This window comes from Magallana gigas, chromosome 8 (genome assembly GCF_963853765.1).
Source record: "Magallana gigas chromosome 8, xbMagGiga1.1, whole genome shotgun sequence".
Lineage (NCBI taxonomy): Eukaryota > Metazoa > Mollusca > Bivalvia > Ostreida > Ostreidae > Magallana > Magallana gigas.
In genome coordinates this window covers 35,106,312-35,130,044 of record NC_088860.1, presented here as the reverse complement: position 1 = coordinate 35,130,044, position 23,733 = coordinate 35,106,312, and the positions used below count along the sequence as shown (strand labels likewise).

The 23,733-nt window shown below is 31.6% G+C and overlaps 2 protein-coding genes and 1 long non-coding RNA gene across 6 annotated transcripts; 1 reads left to right on the top strand and 2 right to left on the bottom strand.

Moving 5' to 3' along the window:
- Positions 1-811: 811 nt before the first annotated feature.
- Positions 812-3,786, top strand: LOC105326135 (uncharacterized). The gene is made up of 3 exons (XR_010708438.1): positions 812-970; positions 1,415-1,615; positions 1,929-3,786. It is a non-coding gene; the product is annotated as an uncharacterized lncRNA (long non-coding RNA).
- Positions 3,787-11,740: 7,954 nt separating this feature from the next.
- LOC136271050 (sulfotransferase 1C4-like) lies at positions 11,741-16,390 on the bottom strand. 3 transcript variants are annotated; one of them, XM_066070141.1, is made up of 5 exons: positions 15,486-15,901; positions 13,723-14,037; positions 12,968-13,071; positions 12,307-12,502; positions 11,741-12,032 (listed from the first exon to the last, which is right to left on the bottom strand). In XM_066070141.1, exons 1-5 carry the CDS (start codon positions 15,646-15,648, stop codon positions 11,923-11,925), a joined length of 888 nt encoding a protein of 295 aa, XP_065926213.1. In that variant the 5' UTR covers positions 15,649-15,901; the 3' UTR covers positions 11,741-11,922. The 3 variants fall into 3 exon arrangements, with proteins under 3 accessions (XP_065926213.1, XP_065926214.1, XP_065926215.1); XM_066070142.1 differs by having other exon boundaries at positions 12,344-12,502; positions 15,486-15,888; XM_066070143.1 differs by lacking the exon at positions 13,723-14,037 and having other exon boundaries at positions 15,486-16,390.
- Positions 16,391-18,247: 1,857 nt separating this feature from the next.
- On the bottom strand, positions 18,248-22,319 carry LOC136270948 (sulfotransferase 1E1-like). 2 transcript variants are annotated; one of them, XM_066069968.1, is made up of 5 exons: positions 22,083-22,319; positions 20,256-20,570; positions 19,475-19,578; positions 18,814-19,009; positions 18,248-18,539 (listed from the first exon to the last, which is right to left on the bottom strand). In XM_066069968.1, the coding sequence occupies exons 1-5, from the start codon at positions 22,243-22,245 to the stop codon at positions 18,430-18,432; spliced, it is 888 nt and encodes a 295-aa protein (XP_065926040.1). In that variant the 5' UTR covers positions 22,246-22,319; the 3' UTR covers positions 18,248-18,429. The 2 variants fall into 2 exon arrangements, with proteins under 2 accessions (XP_065926040.1, XP_065926041.1); XM_066069969.1 differs by lacking the exon at positions 20,256-20,570.
- Positions 22,320-23,733: the final 1,414 nt, after the last annotated feature.

The following is a 23,733-nucleotide window of genomic DNA, read 5'->3' as shown; positions in this document are numbered from 1 at the left end:
TCTCAACACGGTATGACAAGATCTCGATCATTATTTTCATTTACTGGAATTTTTATTTCCATGCCTAGAACTAAAAATTGCGAAGAAAGAGGACGTCATGACATAATTTGAGTAAAACCACTTTTATAAACAGAAGCGCTCGTGAGTTCTAAACGGATTCAATTTTAACGTTCTGAGGCGCCAGAGAGTACAAATTGACTTGCTAGTAAAACTTAAAAAAAACCCACATGTTTTTGGTTCACCTGAGCCGATGGCACATGTGAACTTCTATGAGCAATATGTGTCCGTTGTCGATAGTTGTTGTCGTTGTCGTCATTGAAAAACTTTTTCATCTTCTTCCCCAAAACCGTTTGGCCAATTTTAACCAAACTTGACAAAAACATTTTAGGGTGAAAAGGAATCAAGGTTGTTAATATAAAGGTTAGTGCTCTCTACAAGTGGAGGTTATTTTGTATTATTTAAAAATTCGTCGGTATTTTTCAAAAATCTTTTCAAAACCATACGAGCAGAAATGTTAAAACTTGTATCATAGTTATGATCTTTGGGAAGAGTATATTTAAGTTTGTTCAAATCATGATCCCCGTGGGTAGGGGTAATATAAATATTATATATATTCAGTTTTTAAAAAGAATGAGACAGTATCTGTCTTTCGTACTAGATGACATATTGTTGGTATTGTCACATTAAAATTCATCATTGTATATATTGTTTCGTATTTTAACTTAACCACATATCCCGTGTTGAGCCCCTTAGTGATTTAGTCATACGTATTGGTAAATACCCTTATTGAACCTCAGTTCACTGGGCCTTAAACCCGCCAGTCCGTGCAGTATCAGTTTGGACGCGGCAGTCCAGAGGGAAGGACGCGCTTATACTTCTCTCGTGCATACCATCCAGTCACTATGCATGTTGTTAATATAAACAGCTGTGTGCTTACTCTGAGGTGAACCTGGTACTGGCTTTTTCTGAGGTGAGGTTTATTAATTGTCAATTTTATCGTCATTTCGTTCATTACTGTTCTAAAACACCCAGTCATGGTATTCCAATCGTTTTTATGCTTATTTGTTACGTTTGAATTTAAATGTATATGTTTAGATACACGTGTTTGAATCTATTATAAGTATGGCGGACTATTATGGTCATATTCCTTTTGTAGTCATGAGTAGTATTATGCAACACTGCATTTAAGTAATTATGAGTTAGTATTTTGTGAGTGTAAAAGCTTATATGCTTTATAGTAAGTCTTCTTTAAGACTGTGTATCAGTATTTTGTGTGTAATAAGCGTCTATGCTAAGTGTGTCATTCATGACCGTATAGCCTGTATATTGTAAGTAAAGTATGGTGCGTATTGGTGTAAAAGCCACAGTTGCTTTTGTCATGTTCTTAATGTGTTTGTGTACTATGTTGGCGCAGATCCCTTTTTGCCAGCCATTGTGTAAACCACTTTCATCGATGGTGACCGAATATTGGTGAAGTCCTGTGTAGACGAAGTGGCCAGTAGAGAACATTGTCCATTGGAGGACCTTACCAGTCCATTCTTGTGTAGACCAAGTGGCAATAGACTACAGTGGAGGACCTTACCAGTTCCCATACTAGGACAACTACTTTCAATATGTATCGATTCAAACTATATTAAATATGTAAAAACAATGTAAAAATATTGTCTTATTCTTTGTCTTACAGTAAATATAAATTTTAATTAATTCCGCTCGAAAATCTTTGAAAAATTGGTGTCAGAAGTGGGATAGATTCCCCAAAATCTTTGTATTAAAAAAAAAATTGTTAAATTTTTCTGAAAAAAACCCCGCAGTGTTCAATTTGTTTGTTTACCGTTTTGTTTTTGTTCTATGTTATTCATGTTCATTGTTCTTTATGTTGTTTCAGTTTGTGTGCACCATTGTCCTTTTGTGTGTGTTCTGTGTTGTAGAAAATCAGCCGTGTACTGGTTGTTTGGGACCTTGGAAAAATGATAACCAGAGTTGGACCTGTCTCAGTAAGTCGGAACATTCTGGTAACTGCAGAGTAGTAAGCTATTTTGTGTTTCGTGATACTGGATGTATTTGTTTTCGCGATGTATTGTGTATCATAGCTACTGGTGGTTTTGAGTTAGTCACATGTGAAGAGAGGATCAAGTTAATTTATTCTTGTACCGATAGTTTCATGTCAGACATGGATGATTTGAATGAGTTAAAAGCATTTGGTGAGGGTTTAGGTCTTAAGGATATTACATAATCGGTCATTCAGTAGGTGTTCAAGACTCGTGACCGTGCATAAAATACTTTATACAAATTGATTTAGATATGACCTTATCAAACATGATTCCACTTTCTGAACTTTGAAGGATCCTATGTACATGTAAATTCAACGAACGGTGAACAATAACTTTTGACTTTCATAACCTATTTTGATTGTTTACATATATGTGAATGATGCAGCGGGAATTTCTCGCTCACATGCCAAAGTGTTTCTCAAAATGTATTATAGTATGGTGTGCTTTGAAGTGCAATGAGTGTTGGCTTAGTGCATCTATCTGTTTCAGATCATTTTCTTATTCAAATACTTGTAATTAGTTCAAACTTATAAAAACTTAGTATTAGCCTGTAGAATTCTGTGGGCTACAGTCATGCAATTATGAAAATTTATTGTAAATTTTATTTCGCTAGGTATTTGACCGATCTTTCGAACTGTAGACATGGTAATCATGACAGTGTATTTTATTGCACTATATTCCCGATGCGATAAATTTTTATTATACATTATAACATTATAACATCGCAGTTATTTTGCATTGCTTTAAAAATTATTTTCTTTATAATAAAATAAAATTAGCCAAGACTGACTTCTTTGATGAGAGAAATTTCAATAATATACAAATTCAATAATATAACATAAAATGCAGGTTTCAAGTGACTTTGGAATTTCTTTTCACGCATGCTTTGGTCCATATTCTATTGATGGCCATTTATTTGACCACGTTTCATCATCAAATACTCCTTAGAGAAGCCCAAGTTGCTCTCATATATAATCAGTTTTTAAAAAAAAAAAGAGACAGTATCTGTTTCCGTACTAAATGAGACACTAATTGTTGGTATTACATAATTCGGTCATCAGCCGGTGTTCAAGACTCGTGACCGTGCATGATAAAACACTTTAAACATATTTTTAGATATGGCTTTTACAAATATGATCCTACTTTCATACTGAACTTTTGAAGGGTTTTATGTTCATGCATATTGAACGAAAGGAGACTAATGGATTATAACTAGTTAGTATATGCTTAAATAGTACATCTACATACCTAATAACTAATAAGTTTAATAAAAGATTGTTGGGGCACCATATAATAAACTTTAGGCTTTTAAACTTACAAGGGTTTGCCCAACCGCCAAAGACAAAGATATTGAATGAATTTATTAGTTTACACTGAATGATGTGATACCTTGAACTTGTTTAGATTGACAAAAAGCACCCTAAGTTTCCTTGTTGAAAATTAAATCAATTTATGCATGTGTAACTAAATCCCCCAGACGAGAATCATTTAGATCCCAAGATAGATATCCATTCTACTCTTATTTGTATTAGCATGAAATTTTAACCTTGATTTAAATATGTCTGTGTCCTACTTACGATAACCCCTTAAAACATGAGTGGATTTTGACACACTTAATCCTTCGACTTGTTACCGTAAAATGTCAACATTCTATATATCTGCACAGAGAAAAAATACCTCATTTTACTGCGCTTCAAATGTCAGTTTTTGAAACGCTTCAATCTTCCTCCATTGAGATTTTGATTTTAAATTGAAGTTAATTTGCCTGTTTTTGCAAAAGTTTACCAACAACTGGCATGTATGGAAACATATATTTGATACAATTCAGTAATTAATTTATTTTTTGTTTCTTATTTGTTTATCATTAATATTAACCGTTTGCCTTTGTTTAACAAGCAACCACTGCCAAATCTGGATGAATGTGTGAGTGGATGAATAAAAAATGGCTTTGAATTATATTATTAAAATGTTTGTATGCATATGAAAAAATAATAAATATAAAAAATTGCCTGTTTTAATGATTGTCATATCATGCCACTTAATAAACGTTTTCAACGTGTAAACGTGTAAACCGCAGACGTGGTAATGACAATGAATATTATTTCACTATGTTCCCAATGAAGTAATTTTCCGCAAACATTATAGTAACGCGGTTATTTTGCTTTTATTTAAATATTATTATCTTTGTAATAAAATAAGTTAACCAAGACTGACTTCTTTGCTAGGAGAAACTTCAATGCTATACGTTTAGTAAATAAGGTAAAGCAAATAAAAAAAATATTACTTCCAAAAAATATTTGATAAAATCATTTTGTGGTAACGAAAAATATTGATTCTTTGTAAGAATTTAACTACCATGAAATGAACCAGCACGAGGGGCGTTCAATAAATAATGTCACGAATGATTTGGTTCATATTCTATTTATAGCCGTTTATTTGACCACGTTTCGTCATCGAATACTCCTTGGAGAAGCTGGTATATGACCACAATTCGAGACACTGTGTGAGAATATGACTGATCAAGTTATCATCCAATAAGGATGCTTCATAATAGCATGTGTCAGACCAGTAAGAGACGCCAAAGAAATTTTCAAAAATCTGTGTGATGTGTATGGAAACAAGTGTATGTCATTGATACAAGTTTAAAGGTGGGTTACCAATTCAAAAAACGTCCAAACAGACCTTAAGGATAAGCAACGTCTTGGAGCACCTCAAATCTACGAAAATTACGATGGACGACGTTTATCAAAAATTGTTAGTGGTGATGAAACATGGATACATTATTTTGAACCGTAGCCAAATGATCTTCTTGAATATGATTGGGGGTGTCATATTGAAGTGTGATCAGGTTCCAGAATTTTTTTTTTATTAAGGGGATCAGTAGGCAACAAAAAATGACGTTTTCTTGCAAAAAAAGTATGGTTCCCAGAACTCCTCTTACAACTTATGGAGTAGCTACGTCATCTCTTGGGATATAATTGGGGCTGTCCTATAGATGTGCAATAAGGTTTTAAAAATTAAAATTTCATCCAGGGAGTCATATAGTAGCAGAAAATTGACTTTTATCACTAAAAAAACCATAGATCCAAGAGCTCCTCTTATGATTTAATGGATAGACACATCATATCTTGGGATTTGATAGGGACTGTTCTATAGACGTGCAATAAGGTTTTAAAAATTTAAATTTCATCCAGGGAATCAAAAAGTAGCAGAAAATTGACGTTTATCACTTCAAAAAAAACCATAGATCCTAGAATTCCCTTTATGATTTAATGGAAAGACACATCATATCTTGGGATATGATAGGAACTGTTCCATAGATGTGCATCACGGTTTTGAAAAATTAAATTTAACTCTGAGGCCCATTACCTACATACCTTTTGATGCCCTTTAAGAATCAAGAATATATATGGTTAAGGGGTGGGGATCTCAACCGTTTTCGAGATATTCGTGCACTTCCTGTTCGAGGGGGGTCATAGCCTATATACCGTTTGATGCCCCTTGACACAAGGAACAAGAATATATATGGTTTAAGGGTGGGGATCTCAACTGTTTTGAAGATATGAAGGGACTTGCTGTTTGAGGGAGTCAGGACCACCCACAGGGCCCATGACCTACATAACATTTGATGCCTTGACATCAGAAACATGAATATATATGGTTAAGGGGTCATGATTTTAACAGTTTCTGAGATATATGGTAACGTCAAATTCCTGGGGGATGGGGATGACCCGAGGTGTCAGATCTAATAAACCCTATATATTGCCAATATCAGTCAATATATGATTATGAAAACCCTATATTATTATCTTTGTCCGTTTTCAAGTTACCATTTACAATAGAGTCTACGATTCTTCCTACAAGGTTCAATGTTAGACCCCCACACCCTTTTGACCCCCCCCCCCCGAAAAGTGGTTGTCTAACCCAAAATGAGAAAAATCAAACCAGGGTGCTCAACTAGATATGCAGGCCTATCATATCCTAGAGTTTTGTACAATTCTGTCCAGCCATCTCTGAGAAACAAGTTCAGAGTGGGAAAGAAGAAAAAGAAGAAGACGAAGAATAATAATACATGTATTAAGAACCGTACAAAAACAATAAGTCTCCAAATTTCATTCGGGAGACTTAATAGTAAAGATTAAATAGAGGTAGGATCATCAAACATCAATAATTTAAAGATAATTGACAATTTCTGATTCTAAGGGGTTCAGGATGACCCCTTAGGGTCATAAATTAATTACATGCTATAATGATCTGATGCGCCATGACCTAAGGAGGAATAATATCTTTGGATTAAGGTGGGGATCTCAATGGTTTTTATGATATTTGATACTTTCAGGAAGAGCACTTGGGATCATGACCTACATACCATCTGAAATGCCTTGAACAAAGAAACAATAATATAATATGTACATGATATATGATTCAATTCAAAAACCCAGATAATTAGATCAATTATCTATGTTTTGTAATACGTCCAATGTATATATACATGTATTAGTTTGTGTTTTGTTCTATACTATTCATGTTCATGACTGTAGTATGGCTTAGTCTTATTTTAAATTACATTAAAAATTGTCAAATATATGACTTGGAACCCCCACCCCCAAACAAACTCAAATAAAAACTGTTCTCTCCCCCCCCCCCCCCATTCCCCTTAATTGTCGAATGATCTATTAAAATCAAAATATAATTTGGGTGTCTAAAAACTTTTATAAACTGGTAAAAAATGTTATTCTTAAAAAAATTACATTACACCTTGCATAATTGACAAATGATCTATTGAGATATGACCAGAGGTCCTATTTCTACCTTGGGATCAATAACTACCGGTAGTATTCATTGACAAGTTAAAATTAAAAACAATAAATGATTCAAATCATACCGGTAAATGTTTATACTCCACATTCACCCCCCCCCCAATCTAACCTGGTTCTAAATATTCAGTCTTCTTAATACATTCTTACATGTGTACAGTAGCAAATTTTAAATCATTTTTTGATTGCTTTTTCTCTCCTGATGCACATTAACATTTTGGAAATTGCTTAATTCAATTTTTAAGATTTATAAACAAAATCTTATATGCATGTGTATTCGCCTATTTGGGGCAATTGTAAATTCTCCTAGACATTAATCAGTGTCATTATTAGGCTAGGAATTACCCACATGGATCAAACACTACATTATGAATAAGATAAAATACTTTATTATTTCTAGTTCTAGAATGTTAGAGTGTCTCCTAGGTGACATAATCTATATACAATTTTACGCGCAATGACACAAAGAGCAAGAATAAATTATAGGTTTAGGGATGAGGATCTCAGATCTCAGAAGTTAACAAAATATACAGTGTATCATCATTTCCTATTTCATAAAGGCGAGGGGGGGGGGTTAACGACATCACCTGGGGGTCATTAATGTACTTTACACCATTTAAATTGATGCATCATATTGACATTAGAAGATATTTTGTATTTTCCTGTTTCGTGGGGTCAGAACAGTCCCTTAAGGTCATGACCTACATTGTATTTGATGCATTATAATACATTAAGAAAGAAATACTCCTTCCTTCCTATTATAACTCATATAAAAATGATAAGTGTCTAAACTTATTTACATCTAAGACACAAATTTAATACGAAATTGTTAAGGCTCTATACAGGGTCAATATGGGGTCAACTCAATAGTGCAAGTCTGACAAAGAAAAATATAACTTTTGCAATTAAAATGACAGAAACTTTACAAATACGATAGTAAAGGTAACGATGATAAACTTATTTAAACATTAAAAGAAGATGACACAGTATGCTGTCAAAGGGAGATCACATTAAGAAACTGAAAGTAGAACGTATGTATGCTGGCATCTCATTATATAGTGCTACTGCTACTACATGTATTATGCTTACCTTTATTGGTCAACATAATAATGATAATCCAATTAAAACACAATAATGAATTCCTTTACCTGATCTTAACTAATCCTTTTCTGCATATGGAAAACACATACATGTATACATACACGTGAACCCATCTAATCGAAGAGCTGGGTAAAACTAGTACCCGCTAATGAGGCCTGCAGACCTGTGTTGTGTACGTAACTTCAGACAAAGATCAGTTATATGTAAGATGCATGTATTTTTATGACCTATTCTTCAAATCCACTTGCACTATTTAATTAGGTGAATAACAGCTTTAAGGTGGTGCAGGACACCTGCATATTGTGATGTATACTTCCTATCGAGATAAACAATAAAGTATATTAAATATTAAATAAATATTTACCCCCTAAATAATGTTACCTAACATTTAAGCGCAATGGGTTAGAGCGTTTACATGTCTGTAAGAGCACTGGGGTCCAAGGTGTATCTTTGGTAATTTTACAATTGATATAAATGAATTTTCATGGGGAGGGGGGGGGTCTGCATTCCTCACTCTCACTCCCTTCTCTAAATCTGTGCACTCGATGATGTACATGTAGGCACACAGAAGCAAATCTAAAACCGGCAACTGCCACGGGGAGGGGGCATACTTTAATTTTGAAATTTTGTTTCTAATAATTAAATAGACCATTATACTTTCTATCACATGAAATGTTAAGATTATTGATTAACTGAAAATTCAGTGCAAACAGTTCAACCCCAAATTGCACATATTGCTGCTCATGTGTATTATCATATGGGAAGGGATCTCATCCTTCCGTTATGAAAATTATAATTTTTAAATATATTACCGGAGCTGGCATGTTGCCTTCATTTTTAATTAAACTGGTACAAAACAGTGTTATTTAGGGGCAAACACTTGGTGCGGGTATTACTGTCTAATGACAGCATCTATTTTTTTTAATTATTATTTACAATGCTTTAGAACTGCATTTCTAATGATCAAATGATTTTTTAGAGTCAGTCGTTGAGTTATAAGCAAGATACAGGGCTCACAATTATTTGTCATGTAAACAAGGCTCGTGCCCTGTCTTTGTTAACATATGTTCAATATACCATGCTGATATGTATATCTCCTTATTTATATTAAGCATAAATGAACAGTTCCTAACGTTTAACACATTTATCATAGGTCAAAAACTTGAATTTTCACTTCAACATTCAGAATGTAAACAAATGCCTTGTTTACATAGCAAAGAAGTGTAAGCGCTGTAACTTGTAACTCATCGAATGACATTCAAATTTTGGTAGCCTATTGAAAAGGCTTTACTGAAGCATTGTTAACATTAAAATCTCTTGCAATTCCATAGACGAAACATTTGAAGAGTTCTTATTTGGATATTTTTAAAAGAAGGTGAGTTGGATATACACCAATCGTTTGAAGGACCTGGGTTCTATATATAATTACATTGCAATAATTGCACTTAGATGTAAATGAAAACGAGTCCTACAATTTATGGCATAAGGGGTGATTAAACAAACAGGAAGATCAAGCGGAAATCAACATTAAATTAACATTAAAATTCAAACGAACAATTATTGTTTTATCGCAGTTCTTAACCGTCTTCAATATTTTCCTGAGAAATGTTAAAAATGAAATAAACGATTTTGTTTTTAACCCTTAATGGGATGTGATGGTATTGAATATATACTTGTAGAAAAATATTTAAACCTACACGCATTTATGAGTCCTCCCCTTTAAAGATTTCCTTAATAAATTTAGTTGGTATGGGTTTAAATTATTCAAATTAACTTTAAGAATAATTGGATTATCTTAAGACTTTCTAGACTTTTCTTTCTTTCTTTCTTTCTTTCTTTCTTTCTTTCTTTCTTTCTTTCTTTCTTTCTTTCTTTCTTTCTTTCTTTCTTTCTTCTTTCTTTCTTTCTTTCTTTCTTTCTTTCTCTCTTAATACAATGTGTTTTGTTTTTGTTATTATGAGGTGATGTTTGGCGGTTGGTTTAATTACAACAAGGCGTTCATCAGAGAGTCGGAAGCGCGAAAAGACCAAATCATCATGTTGCAATACGAAAAGCTGCAAAGAGTAAGCAGTAAAATCGAAAATACTTAGTCTAGTAGTACAATAAAACTCGGTTATAGTAAAGTCCTAAGGACTAATGGATTAACTTTTTGATATCCGTAATGCGTTATATCCGTTTAATGAATTCGTAATAATAACTATAGCGAATTCACTATGTACATGGTTTCTTTCATTAAACTATAATTTTTCTTTAATTTGACAGTTATTTAGGAAACCAAAATGGCAGATGTTATCAAAGAATTTCTTTTACATTTAAAATGCTTACACTTCTTTAATTCTAATGTTTAACTAAATTTTAGTGATCATGATTTTGGCGAACTTGTATTTATCTGTTTTTATTAATTACAATGCCTGAATTTTATAGATTAAATTCTCCTTCGACAAACTACTGTAAAATGTCACAATCTTAAATATAAGATATACACATAAAAGGAAAAAATCATTTTATTGCGTTTAAAGGTCGGTTATCAAACCGCGCGAGAATCATCAGTCTTTCAAGTTAAGAATTCGAGTAAATTGGGACTTTGCATAACCTGTTAAAGTTAAAGATGAACACCGTCGTAAATAGATCTTGTCCGCCATATTTCTGTTTCACCAACGTTACGGTTATCCCTACACCCCCTAAATATGCTGAAGAATTTCAACAGTTTATTTTTTTTTGCTGTAGAGGTCTTACCTGTATGGACGTACATCTTGCCTCGCCGTATTACTCGGTCACGATGAAATTTGAAAATGTTAAGTTTTATGCACTTATGTCAAGCCAGGAGAATACTAGCATCAAATGAACTGGTTAAAATGTAATTTACAAACAGAATATGCACATGAAATAAAAATTAAATGCGTAAAATTCAAGGATCCCGAAAGGAATATTACACGTCCACCACGAGTTTCAGGTGTGCAATCGGGTGTTACGAAATCGAAGGGTTTATATACAAGATATCTGTGTGACGGTGCCTATTTACGAGCGGTGTTTGGCTTTAATGTTTGTTACATCATGTATACTTGATAAACGTGTTCGATGTGTATATTGTAGACATGGAGTACATTACGGTGTTTTCTTTTTAATTTTAACTTTAGGAAATAAATGTCCGCGAACATTATATAACATTGCAATTATTGTGCATAAGTGGAATAATTATTTTCTTCGACGTTGAAATTAGAAGTTGATTTGAGAGACTTTTCTGCTAAGAGAATTTTCTTTTCTATGCCCCTAGTTAAAAGATAATTAAGGGAAAGAAAAATAATGCTAATTATTTCCCTTGTTTACTAATATTAGAGAAATATTGACAACATCATGATTATTTAATATAAAAACATAAAACCACCGTGAAATTAAAACTACCGTAAAAGTTACCAATTCATCAAACCGTGAAATTTTTCTCTCCAGGAGTAAAAGACGTTTACAGAATGCATAATTACATGTAAATTTGTTTATTTTTATAGGCTTTATTTCTTGATGTTGACATTTTCCATTACTTATGATACTTTAGAAATAAACATGGTCTCGTGATATTTATCTTTAGAGTAACGCACATTTTTTTGTATTGCATTTTTCCGTTTTGTTCTAGTGCAGACTTTTTTCATAAAAAGAGGTACCTTTAATGTATAGATATTCTTAGAATAGAGAATGAAATTCTATTTTAGAGAAAAAAACCTGGAATCTTAAATATTTTTTATAGCCGTTAGAGGACATCAATTCTTGAAATGTAAATGGCCTAAATAGTCTTTATTTTCTTGTGTAATAAAAACCATCGGTTTATGACACAATTACAAGCAAAATATTTTTTTTTATTTCATTGAATATAAACAATAGATATTTAGATAAATCTTGTTCACTAAGAGTTGAATGATAATGCATAAATATGATACATATATCAATTTCTGATTTGTACTCTACTCAAATTCGAATTCCAATCCAATATCGTCCATATTGTCTGCATTTGTTTTGTCAAATGCTTCACTCATCGCTACTGTGAAATAATTTTTCCAGTCTCCAATTTCACCTAAAATAAAATTCCTTTTAATGTATCATTCCTTCAATATTGACAGTGTTTTAAAGTAATAAATTTCATATTTTGATTTTTGTATTTAAACCAATGGTAATTTTTTCCAAAAATGTTTCATATATCTAATGATGAATATTGAATAATCTTTTGATTGGTTAAATAAAGCAAAACTATTATAAAGGTTTTATATATTTGAAATTGAACAAATAAGTAAGCTGTAGAATAAATTTTCAAACTAACCTTACACATTTATTAAAGTATTCTTAGTTACCTTTCCTATAAATGGTAGGATATTCATTAAGACTCACAGCTCGCATGATCTTGGACAATGCTTCATCATTTCGCACGCTTTTATCAGCTGTCTTTAAGTTGTCAAATTGACACTTCTCTGCTATTTCTTTCAATAATGGGTCAGCTATTTTCACTTCTAAGAACTCCGCTAATCGTTTTAGTTCCTTTAGTGTGTTCTATTTGAAATGTTCTTTTCAATATGTATGTATGTGTACATTTGAGTAAAACATGACAAAATTCTTCACATTTTCTATGTTTTTACTTTTAGCTTTTACCTGCTTAACTAAGATTTAAATGTCAGCGGTAAAACACAAAGCTCTGTAAGTTGTCATGTGAACAAAGCTAATGTTTTGTTGCTGTTGTTTTTTTTTTTTGCTGAATTTAAATTTGCATATTATACAATGGTTTGCTTCTAAATTTTGTGATTTTCAATCATATTTGACTGGAGTTCAAATTTTAGCTAAGCAACAGAGTTACAAAATTAAGCTTTGTGAATATCAAACAATGCAAAGTTATTAATATCTTTTAAATCAAATCAATTAGGACGGAAATTCTAAAAACATATTAATATCTAATCTTTCCTTAGAATTTAGTATAAAAAGAACGTAAAATTCTGTTCTTGCCAACAGTAACACACTTACTTTTTTCAATGTTTCGTATTGCAGCATGATGATTTGGTCTTTTCGTGCCTTTGCCTCTCTAATGAAGGTTTGGTTGTATTGAAACCAACCCCCATAAATTGCCCCTAAATATCAAGAAAATCATTTTATATGATGACAAAGTCCCGAATTCGCATTAAACAATGAACCGTCGTTAAAAGCTTTCTGGATATAACTAGTTACTTCTTTAGTTGCGTGATAACATTCCTTAATCACCCTGGGTTAATGGCTCTAGTTTTGAATACGTAGCAATCAAGTATATGTTAAAAAGTTTATGGTGATGAAAAACTTTTAAACTCATGAATAAATTCTTCTTTGAACGTGTTTTTTTTAACCAGAATCTTCTAAATCCTTATAAAAAGAATTTGATCTTTGAAAAGATTATAGCACATAAAAAACTGTAAAAATGGTACTTATTTCTTTCTCAATACATTTTATTCCTATTTTCCCCTCAAGGGTAAAGAAATACTTAAATTAATTCTTAAGATGATAGGAAAGCATCCAAAGAATTGACTCATTTTATCTTGGTTTCAATCAAGATTATTTAAATAATAATCGATCGTGACATTTCCTGTAGATTTTTCTCATCAGATAGCAAATAGCACTACGATATTATATTGTAAAGTCAGAACTATTCTGCGCTCAGAGAGAGAGAGAGAGAGAGAGAGAGAGAGAGAGAGAGAGAGAGAGAGAGAGAGAGAGAGAGAGGTTAAAACGATTGATTGATAAATACTCACTTTTCCCTAAATAAAATTCAGATAAAAAATATTCAAATGTTTCTTCTCGCAAAAAACCACAGGAGCGCATCAATTCAAAGAACGAAACCGCAACATCTTTAGGGTTTCGTATGACGTATATGATTTTGCCACCTCTCTCTACGTGCTGTTGTGGTAGCCACTTGAATTGAAGGTGTGTGCTGACGATATGATTATAAAACTGTAGAGGACCAAGGTCTGGCAACCCTTCCAAGAAAGTGGCCTCTCTAGAAACTGTATTGTAGTTTGCATTCCTCGTAAGCAACATATGAGTAATTTCGTACACCCAGTGTGTTCCTACAATGTTAAAGCTTTGAATCTAATAGGGCTTTTTAAAAAAGCCTTTTGAAATATATTTGTTATAAATTTGACTGTCACAATCTATATTAATAAATGAAAATGTTGTACTCAATTTCAAGTGCTTAAACTTCTTTGAATTGGAAGAGAAGTAGATTAGTGACCCAACAACTTTTTTTATATAAATGGTCCAAACAATATTTTAATTAAACAATTGACCTTGAGAAAAAAGATAGGACAAGTTAAATATTTAAAAAAATATATTATATTCATTATCTAAACATTTAAGAGACGTGGTTTCCTTCTCAGTATCATATCAAGTTTGAAGTCTTAAAGTCCGACCCGGACAAAGTTAAGATAAAGAAGAAAAAAAATGAAAAGGAAGGCATATGTTTTAAGTTTCTTAAAACTGAAAATTGCAAAAAACCCGAATTTTTGGTAATATATATTAGCACAGTTTTTAAAGCAGAAGAAGAGAAAAAAATTAACCAAATATCTGCTGTTCCGGATACAAATCCACATTTGTGTAACATATAATTTTCTCAAAAAAAAATTTAAGTTTTAATTTGAAAAAATACTGGTATAACATTGATTTTTTTCATTGTTAAATAACTATTGACTCAATTTTTTTTTGGTAAAAAAAACCCAGACTTTGAGTTAAGGTGACTTTATATGTGTATGTTGAAATATATTGTGTAATTTGAAATTAATTTTTTTAGTACCGTCAGCGGTTCTGTAATGTGCATTGAAAAATATTTACATTTACATTGCCTTTGTCTGTGATAACATTACGACCTCGATTTTTTAATGTATAGTTTATTTTATTAATGACCATTTTAATATTTAATCGAACGTTTGTTGAAAATATATAAATATATGTTCTTAGAAATCATCTCTAAGTATTATGCAGTAATCAAATAATGTCGGAGTAATCAAATCTATCATCAAGCTCTTCGGTCTTAATTGGATTTGAACACCACGACAAAATTCCATCAATTTAATACAATTTTAATATACATTACTTGATTGTTTAGCCTAACACGCTTCAAGAGTTGCTACTTTATATTAATATGTTGCAGATGTTTTAAAATTATAACACATCACTTGGGTTTCATAACACATGAAACGTACATGAAATTCTATCCCATATCACAATTGCTTGTTGTGTTTAAATTATACATATACCGATAAACATTTGAGGTGTTAGAAAGGCTTAATGGTCGTGGCCATTTTTAGCTTGTCTTGATCTTTTTTAGAACAAAAACTATATATATACATATAGAAATTACCCAAATTTAAAAGGTTTATTAGGTATATTTTTTTTCGTTTTAAAAATAATTAATAGCTGAACAAATCATATTTTAAAATTCTAGGCCGATGGGAAGGTTAATATATCGACAATCCAGCCACCTAAGAGTAGAATGAACATGTTATTAAATTTGGCCTACCTGATCTAGGAAACGTAGCCAGAATAACTGCTTCCGGACCAAGCTTTAAATCTTGAATATCATTTATCACTTTTCCAGCATCTCTAAGAAGTGGTTCAACTTTGGGTAACCTGACTCCTTCATGAGTTGGATAGTCCAGTTCGTAAATTTCTATGCCATCCATGTTTCTATTTAACGCAATGCTGTATATAACACTATACTAATTTTGACGTGGCGAGTTTGTCTTAAATAATCTTTTTTTACATACTTATTCATATAATTACGGAGACGTGTAGGGGAACAAATTTGTTTCGTATTTCCTTAGATAAATGTCCTTTTATTGTGTTATTTCAACATTTAAAGTATATGCAGATATGTATTGTGAGTTCTAATGGATGCAAAGGCAGAATTAAATCGTTTGGATATTTTATCATTTCTTTGGATTCATTCATGGTATAACGACTAAACTTAAAACAGGTATCTTTATTAAATAAAAAATAAATAAAAAAAAAGATAATTTCATAGGAGAGCGACAATTTTCGAGTAAATTTTGAATATCTGAGTAGCTCAATAGGTGGTTTGTTCTAGATGAGACTTGGGATCATTAGTTTGGCTCTATAACGTCAACGTTTTACTGTGGAATCATTTTAATTCGCGGGGGCCAATTTTCGTGGATTGTAAATTTTTTTGTCATTCTTGGGGATTAATTTTATGGAACGGTTACTGTCCCATATCTCTTTCTTAAATTGTATTCGTTGAGGATTAAAATTAGTGGGGGAGGGCTACCCACAAATACCACGAAAATTGAGCCACCACGAATTGTAATGATTCCACGGTATTCAGATGATGATTTTATCTTTAAGTTAGACTTTGACCAAACCTATTCAATATATTCGTATACATTTAAAGCGGTTGCATAGTAGTATGAGGCAATGTAGCATTGCGATTAGAGAGGCTATATTTCCTATATATTTCAATGTTGAATTGTGTACCCCTTTTGGAGCTCCATTATTGGTCAGGGGATTTTAATTGGAGTAATTTTAAAATGTTTCATATATCAGGGTTCTTACACAGAAATCCATCAAAGCAGAGCATTTCATACCAGAGGATTTTAGTTTTTGTAATCCTTAATTGCACTTTCGCGGCTATGTTAAGGCTGTCCGAAGCTAAATATATATCGAAAAATGATACTATTTTAATTATCGAAAAATGCTTTAACCGAGTGAGTTTCTTTAAACTTTTATTACGTAAGTTAACAGTGTCATCCAACACTATATTTGATGTATTTTTGTGACGTCATATATTTTTCTTAAGCACGTGACGGGTGTATTCTAACACGGTAAATAATCTATAAAAATCGCATCGCCACAAGTGAATACTGACATTTAATCAAAAATATTTTTATGACAAATCCTTCGATAAGTAATGTATTTTGCAGTTCTTGCTGGGGGTTCATATAAATACTTCGTTTATTTGAAATATTGTCAAAACATTTCGCACCGCCATCGAATTTAGGCACATTTTTACCTTTTAGGCTCGATTTACACAAAATCGGGTCAATCGGTAGGTTTCCCCCAGCAAGATTCACAGTGGTACTTATTTTCTCTCCCGATTTCACGTAAAATATACTAAGATTGTTTTTATGTGCCAAGCCGTTTTTTATATGCACATACATATCACCATTCATTAGATTACACGTAGCAGGGGGAGTCTCAAAACCATAAGTTTATGAATAGTAATTTACCTATTACGAAGCTTTAAAACTGTTGATTTTTTTATACTCCATATCGGTGATATTGACTTTAGTATCACTAGTATTTACAACAGTGTCTATGTAAAGGAATGAAACGGTTTTATTATGCACAATGAATATCACTTATTACGTTACGATACATTCCCTAAAAACGATCGAAAGGAATGCAGATCGTGACGTCAAAGTTAACTATGACGTCATATCTTATGAAGTACAGACAAGTGACTTTCTACATATCGCTGTGAAATTAATCGGGCAGCCTTAACATAGCCGCGTTGTACTCCTCCGTTGCGCAAGTATTGTCCCAGGAGTCAAACTTTAAACAACATATCATCTACACTATACATATATGTAGATGGTTGGAATTGATTTTTGGACTTATCTGGTGCGGTGGTTGTTAAAAAGCAGATTAAGGAATTTTATGCACTCTAGTCATAAACTTCACCTAACAAAATCTTCTTTTTTTTTCTTTATTGTAAACATTTTTCCCTATCGATAAGAATATTTTATCCCATGTTAAGTTGAATTTGGCCCAGTTTTGCTAAAGAGGAAAGAGAGAGAGTTTTTTTACGAGCTGACAGATGGGCGATCGTCGGACAACTACAGATCATAAAAAGTTTTTGCGTCAGGTAAGTTAACTTCTTAACTCTCTCTCTCTCTCTCTCTCTCTCTCTCTCTCTCTATATATATATATATATATATATATATATATATATATATATATATATATATATATATATATAATTTAGAAAAAAGGGTAAATCAATCCATATTGGCTCTCACCATTGTGTTAAGTTGTTATTACCGTGATTATCAATGTATAAAATATTTTAAAGAAAATTTTCATTTAGCAGTCGACAACCAAATCACAATTAGATATTGTTGAACGCTTTTTTTTTTCATAAAAAGAGGTACCTTTAATATATAGATATTCTTAGAAGAGAGAATGAAATTCTATTTTAGAAAAAAAAACCTGGAATCTTAAATATTTTTTATAGCCGTTGGAGGACATCAATTCTTGAAATGTAAATGGCCTAAATAGTCTTTATTTTCTTGTGTAATAAAAACCATCGGTTTATGACACAATTACAAGCAAAATATTTTTTTTTATTTCATTGAATATAAACAATAGATATTTAGATAAATCTTGTTCACTAAGAGTTGAATGATAATGCATAAATATGATACATATATCAATTTCTGATTTGTACTCTACTCAAATTCGAATTCCAATCCAATATCGTCCATATTGTCTGCATTTGTTTTGTCAAATGCTTCACTCATCGCTACTGTGAAATAATTTTTCCAGTCTCCAATTTCACCTAAAATAAAATTCCTTTTAATGTATCATTCCTTCAATATTGACAGTGTTTTAAAGTAATAAATTTCATATTTTGATTTTTGTATTTAAACCAATGGTAATTTTTTCCAAAAATGTTTCATATATTTAATGATGAATATTGAATAATCTTTTGATTGGTTAAATAAAGCAAAACTATTATAAAGGTTTTATATATTTGAAATTGAACAAATAAGTAAGCTGTAGAATAAATTTTCAAACTAACCTTACACATTTATTAAAGTATTCTTAGTTACCTTTCCTATAAATGGTAGGATGTTCATTAAGACTCACAGCTCGCATGATCTTGGACAATGCTTCATCATTTCGCACGCTTTTATCAGCTGTCTTTAAGTTGTCAAATTGACACTTCTCTGCTATTTCTTTCAATAATGGGTCAGCTATTTTCACTTCTAAGAACTCCGCTAATCGTTTTAGTTCCTTTAGTGTGTTCTATTTGAAATGTTCTTTTCAATATGTATGTATGTGTACATTTGAGTAAAACATGACAAAATTCTTCACATTTTCTATGTTTTTACTTTTAGCTTTTACCTGCTTAACTAAGATTTAAATGTCAGCGGTAAAACACAAAGCTCTGTAAGTTGTCATGTGAACAAAGCTAATGTTTTGTTGCTGTTGTTTTTTTTTTTTGCTGAATTTAAATTTGCATATTATACATTGGTTTGCTTCTAAATTTTGTGATTTTCAATCATATTTGACTGGAGTTCAAATTTTAGCTAAGCAACAGAGTTACAAAATTAAGCTTTGTGAATATCAAACAATGCAAAGTTATTAATATCTTTTAAATCAAATCAATTAGGACGGAAATTCTAAAAACATATTAATATCTAATTTTTCCTTAGAATTTAGAAAAAAAAGAACGTAAAATTCTGTTCTTGCCAACAGTAACACACTTACGTTTTTCAATGTTTCGTATTGCAACATGATGATTTGGTCTTTTCGTGCCTTTGCCTCTCTAATGAAGGCTTGGTTGTATTGAAACCAACCCCCATAAATTGCCCCTAAATATCAAGAAAATCATATTATATGATGACAAAGTCCCGAATTCGCATTCAACAATGATCCGTCGTTAAAAGCTTTCTGGATATAACTAGTTACTTCTTTAGTTGCGTGATAACATTCCTTAATCACCCTGGGTTAATGGTTCTAGTTTTGAATACGTAGCAATCAAGTATATGTTAAAAAGTTTATGGTGATGAAAAACTTTTAAACTCATGAATAAATTCTTCTTTGAACGTGTTTTTTTTTAATCAGAATCTTCTAAATTCTTATAAAAAGAGTTTGTTCTTTGATAAGATTATAGCACATAAAAAACTGTAAAAATTGTACTTATTTCTTTCTCAATACATTTTATTCCTATTTTCCCCTCAAGGTTAAAGAAATACTTAAATTAATTCTTAAGATGATAGGAAAGCATCCAAAGAATTGACTCATTTTATCTTGGTTTCAATCAAGATTATTTAAATAATAATCGATCGTGGCATTTCCTGTAGATTTTTCTCATCATATAGCAAATAGCACTACGATATTATATTGTAAAGTCAGAACTATTCTGCGCTCATAGAGAGAGAGAGAGAGAGAGAGAGAGAGAGAGAGAGAGAGAGAGAGAGAGAGAGAGAGAGAAAAGGAGAAAAGAGAGAGAGAGAGTCATTAAAACGATTGATTGATAAATACTCACTTTTCCCCAAAAAAAATTCAGATAAAAAATATTCAAATGTTTCTTCTCGCAAAAAACCACAGGAGCGCAACACTTCAAAGAACGAAACCGCAACATCTTTAGGATTTCGTATGACGTATATGATTTTGCCACCTCTCTCTACGTGCTGTTTTGGTAGCCACTTGAATTGAAGGTGTGTGCTGACGATATGATTATAAAACTGTAGAGGACCAAGGTCTGGCAACCCTTCCAAGAAAGTGGCCTCTCTAGAAACTGTATTGTAGTTTGCATTCCCCGTAAGCAACATATGAGTAATTTCGTACACCCAGTGTGTTCCTACAATGTTAAAGCTTTGAATCTAATTGGGCTTTTTAAAAAAGCCTTTTGAAATATATTTGTTATAAATTTGTCACAATCTATATTAATAAATGAAAATGTTGTACTCAATTTCAAGTGCTTTAACTTCTTTGAATTGGAAGAGAAGTAGATTAGTGACCCGACAACTTTTTTTTATAAATGGTCCAGACAATATTTTCATTAAACAATTGACCTTGAGATAAAAATAGGACAAGTTAAATATTTTAATAAAATATTATATTTATTATCTAAACATTTAAGAGACGTGGTTTCCTTCTCAGTATCATATCAAGTTTGAAGTCTTAAAGTCCGACCCGGACAAAGTTAAGATAAAGAAGAAAAAGAATGAAAAGGAAGGCATATGTTTTAAGTTTCTTAAAACTGAAAATTGCAAAACACCCGAATTTTTTGTAATATATATTAGCACAGTTTTTAAAGCAGAAGAGAAAAAAATTAACCAAATATCTGCTGTTCCGGATACAAATCCACATTTGTGTAACATATAATTTTCCCAAATAAAATTTTTTTTAAGTTTTAATTTGAAAAAATACTAGTATAATATTGATTTTTTTCATTGTTAAATAAATATTGACTCAATTTTTTTTTTGGTAAAAAAAACCCAGACTTTGAGTTAAGGTGACTTTATATGTGTATGTTGAAATGTATTGTGTAATTTGAAATTAATTTTTTTAGTACGTCAGCGGTTCTGTAATGTGCATTGAAAAATATTTACATTTACACTCCCTTTGTCTGTGATAACACTACGAACTCGATTTTTTAATGTATAGTTTATTTTATTAATGACCATTTTAATATTAAATCGAACGTTTGTTGAAAATATATACACATGTAAATATATGTTCTTAGAAATCATCTCTAAGTATTATGTAGTAATCAGATATTGTCGGAGTAATTAAATCTATCATCAAGCTCTTCGGTCTTAATTGGATTTGAACACCAGGACAAAATTCGATCAATTTAATACAATTTTAATATACATTACTTGATTATTGAAGCCTAACACGCTTCAAGAGTTGCTACTTTATATCAATATGTTGCATATGTTTTAAAATTATATGACATCACTTGGATTTCATAACACATGAAACGTACATGAAATTCTATCCCATATCACAATTGCTTGTTGTCTAGACAGTCTAAAAATGGCCACGACCATAAAGCCTTCCTAACACTTCAGATGTTTATCGGTATAACAGTCTAAAAATGGCCACGACCATTAAGCCTTCCTAACACTTCAGATGTTTATCAGTATATGTATAATTTAAAATATCTCCTTTAGAACAAAAACTATATATAAACATATAAAAATTACCCAAATTTAAAGGGTTTATTAGGTAGATTTCTTTCGTTTTAAAAATAATTAATAGCTGAACAAATCATATCTTAAAATTCTAGGCCGATCGGAAGGTTAATATATCGACAATCCAGCCACCTTAGAGTAGAATGGACATGTTATTAAATTTGGCTTACCTGATCTAGGAAACGTAGCCAGAATAACTGCTTCCGGACCAAGCTTTAAATCTTGAATATCATTTATCACTTTTCCAGCATCTCTAAGAAGTGGTTCAACTTTGGCTAACCTGACTCCTTCATAAGTTGGATATTCCAGTTCGTAAACATCTACGCCATCCATTTTTCTATTTTACGCAATGCTGTATATAACACAACACTAATTTTGACGTGGCGAGTTTGTCTGAAATAATTTTTTTTCCCCTACTTATTCATATAAATACGGAGACGTGTAGGGGAACAAATTTGTTTCGTATTTCCTTAGATACATGTCCTTCATTGTGTTATGTCAACATTAAAAGTATATGCAGATATGTATTGTGAGTTCTAATGGATGCAAAGGCAGAATTGAATCGTTTGGATATTTTATCATTTCTTTGGATTCATTCATGGTATAACGACTAAACTTAAAACAGGTATCTTTTTTAAATAAAAAAAAGATAATTTCATAGTAGAGCGACAATTTTCGAGTAAATTTTGAATATCTGAGTAGCTCAATAGGTTGTTTGTTTTAGATGAGACTTAAGATCACTAGTTTGGCTCTATAACGTCAACGTTTAACTGTGGAATCATTTTAATTCACGGGGGCCAATTTTCGTGGACTGTTAATTTTTTTGTCATTCTTGGGGATTAATTTCGTGGAACGGTTACTGTCCCATATCTCTTTCTTTAATTGTATTCGTTGAGGATTAAAATTAGTGGGGGAGGGCTACCCACAAATACCACAAAAATTGAGCCACCACGAATTGTAATGATTCCACGGTATTCAGATGATGATTTTATCTTTAAGTTAGACTTTGACCAAACATATTCAATATATTCGTATACATTTAAAGCGGTTGCATAGTAGTATGAAACAATGTAGCATTGCGATTAGAGAGGCTATTTTTCCTATATATTTCAATGTTGAATTTTGTATCCCTTTTGGGGCTCCATTATTCGTCAGTGGATTTCAATTGGAATAATTTTAAAATGTTTCATATATCAGGATTCTAACACAGAAATTCATCAAATCATACCATTTCTTACCAGAAGATTTTAGTTTTTGTAATCCTTAATTGCACTTTGTACCCCTCCGTTGCGCAAGTATTGTCCCAGGAGTCAAACTTTAAACAACATAGCATCTACACCATACATATATGTAGATGTTTTGGATTGAGTTTTGGACTTATCTGGTGCGGTGGTTGTTAAAAAGCAGATTAAGGAATTTCATGCATTCTAGTCATAAACTTCACCTAAAAAAATATCCTATTTTTCTTTATTGTAAACATTTTTCCCTATCCATAAGGATATTCTATCCCATGTTAAGTAAAATTTGGCCCAGTTTTGCTTAAGAGGAAAAAGAGATAGACGATCGTCGAACAACTACAGATCATAAAAAGTTTTTGCGTCAGGTAAGTTAACTTCTTAACTTATACATGAATATCTCTCTCTCTCTCTCTCTCTCTCTCTCTCTCTCTCTCTGATATATATATATCATTTAGAAAAAAGGGTAAATCAATCCATATTGGCTTTCACCATTGTGTAAAGTTGTTATTACCGTGATTATCAATGTATAAAATATTTTAAAGAAAATTTCATTTAGCAGTCGACAACCAAATCACAATTAGAT

Excerpts from the sequence above, each read along its gene's own strand:
- LOC136271050 (XM_066070141.1), bottom strand. The coding sequence starts at position 15,648 with ATGGATGGCATAGAAATTTACGAACTGGACTATCCAACTCATGAAGGA. Across the intron at positions 13,072-13,722 it reads TGAATTTTATTTAGGGAAAA|GGGCAATTTATGGGGGTTGG; the intron begins GTGAGTATTTAT and ends CTTGATATTTAG. Across the intron at positions 12,503-12,967 it reads AATACGAAACATTGAAAAAA|AACACACTAAAGGAACTAAA; the intron begins GTAAGTGTGTTA and ends CATTTCAAATAG.
- LOC136270948 (XM_066069968.1), bottom strand. The coding sequence starts at position 22,245 with ATGGATGGCGTAGATGTTTACGAACTGGAATATCCAACTTATGAAGGA. Across the intron at positions 20,571-22,082 it reads GGCTACGTTTCCTAGATCAG|GAACACACTGGGTGTACGAA; the intron begins GTAAGCCAAATT and ends TTAACATTGTAG. Across the intron at positions 19,579-20,255 it reads TGAATTTTTTTTGGGGAAAA|GGGCAATTTATGGGGGTTGG; the intron begins GTGAGTATTTAT and ends CTTGATATTTAG.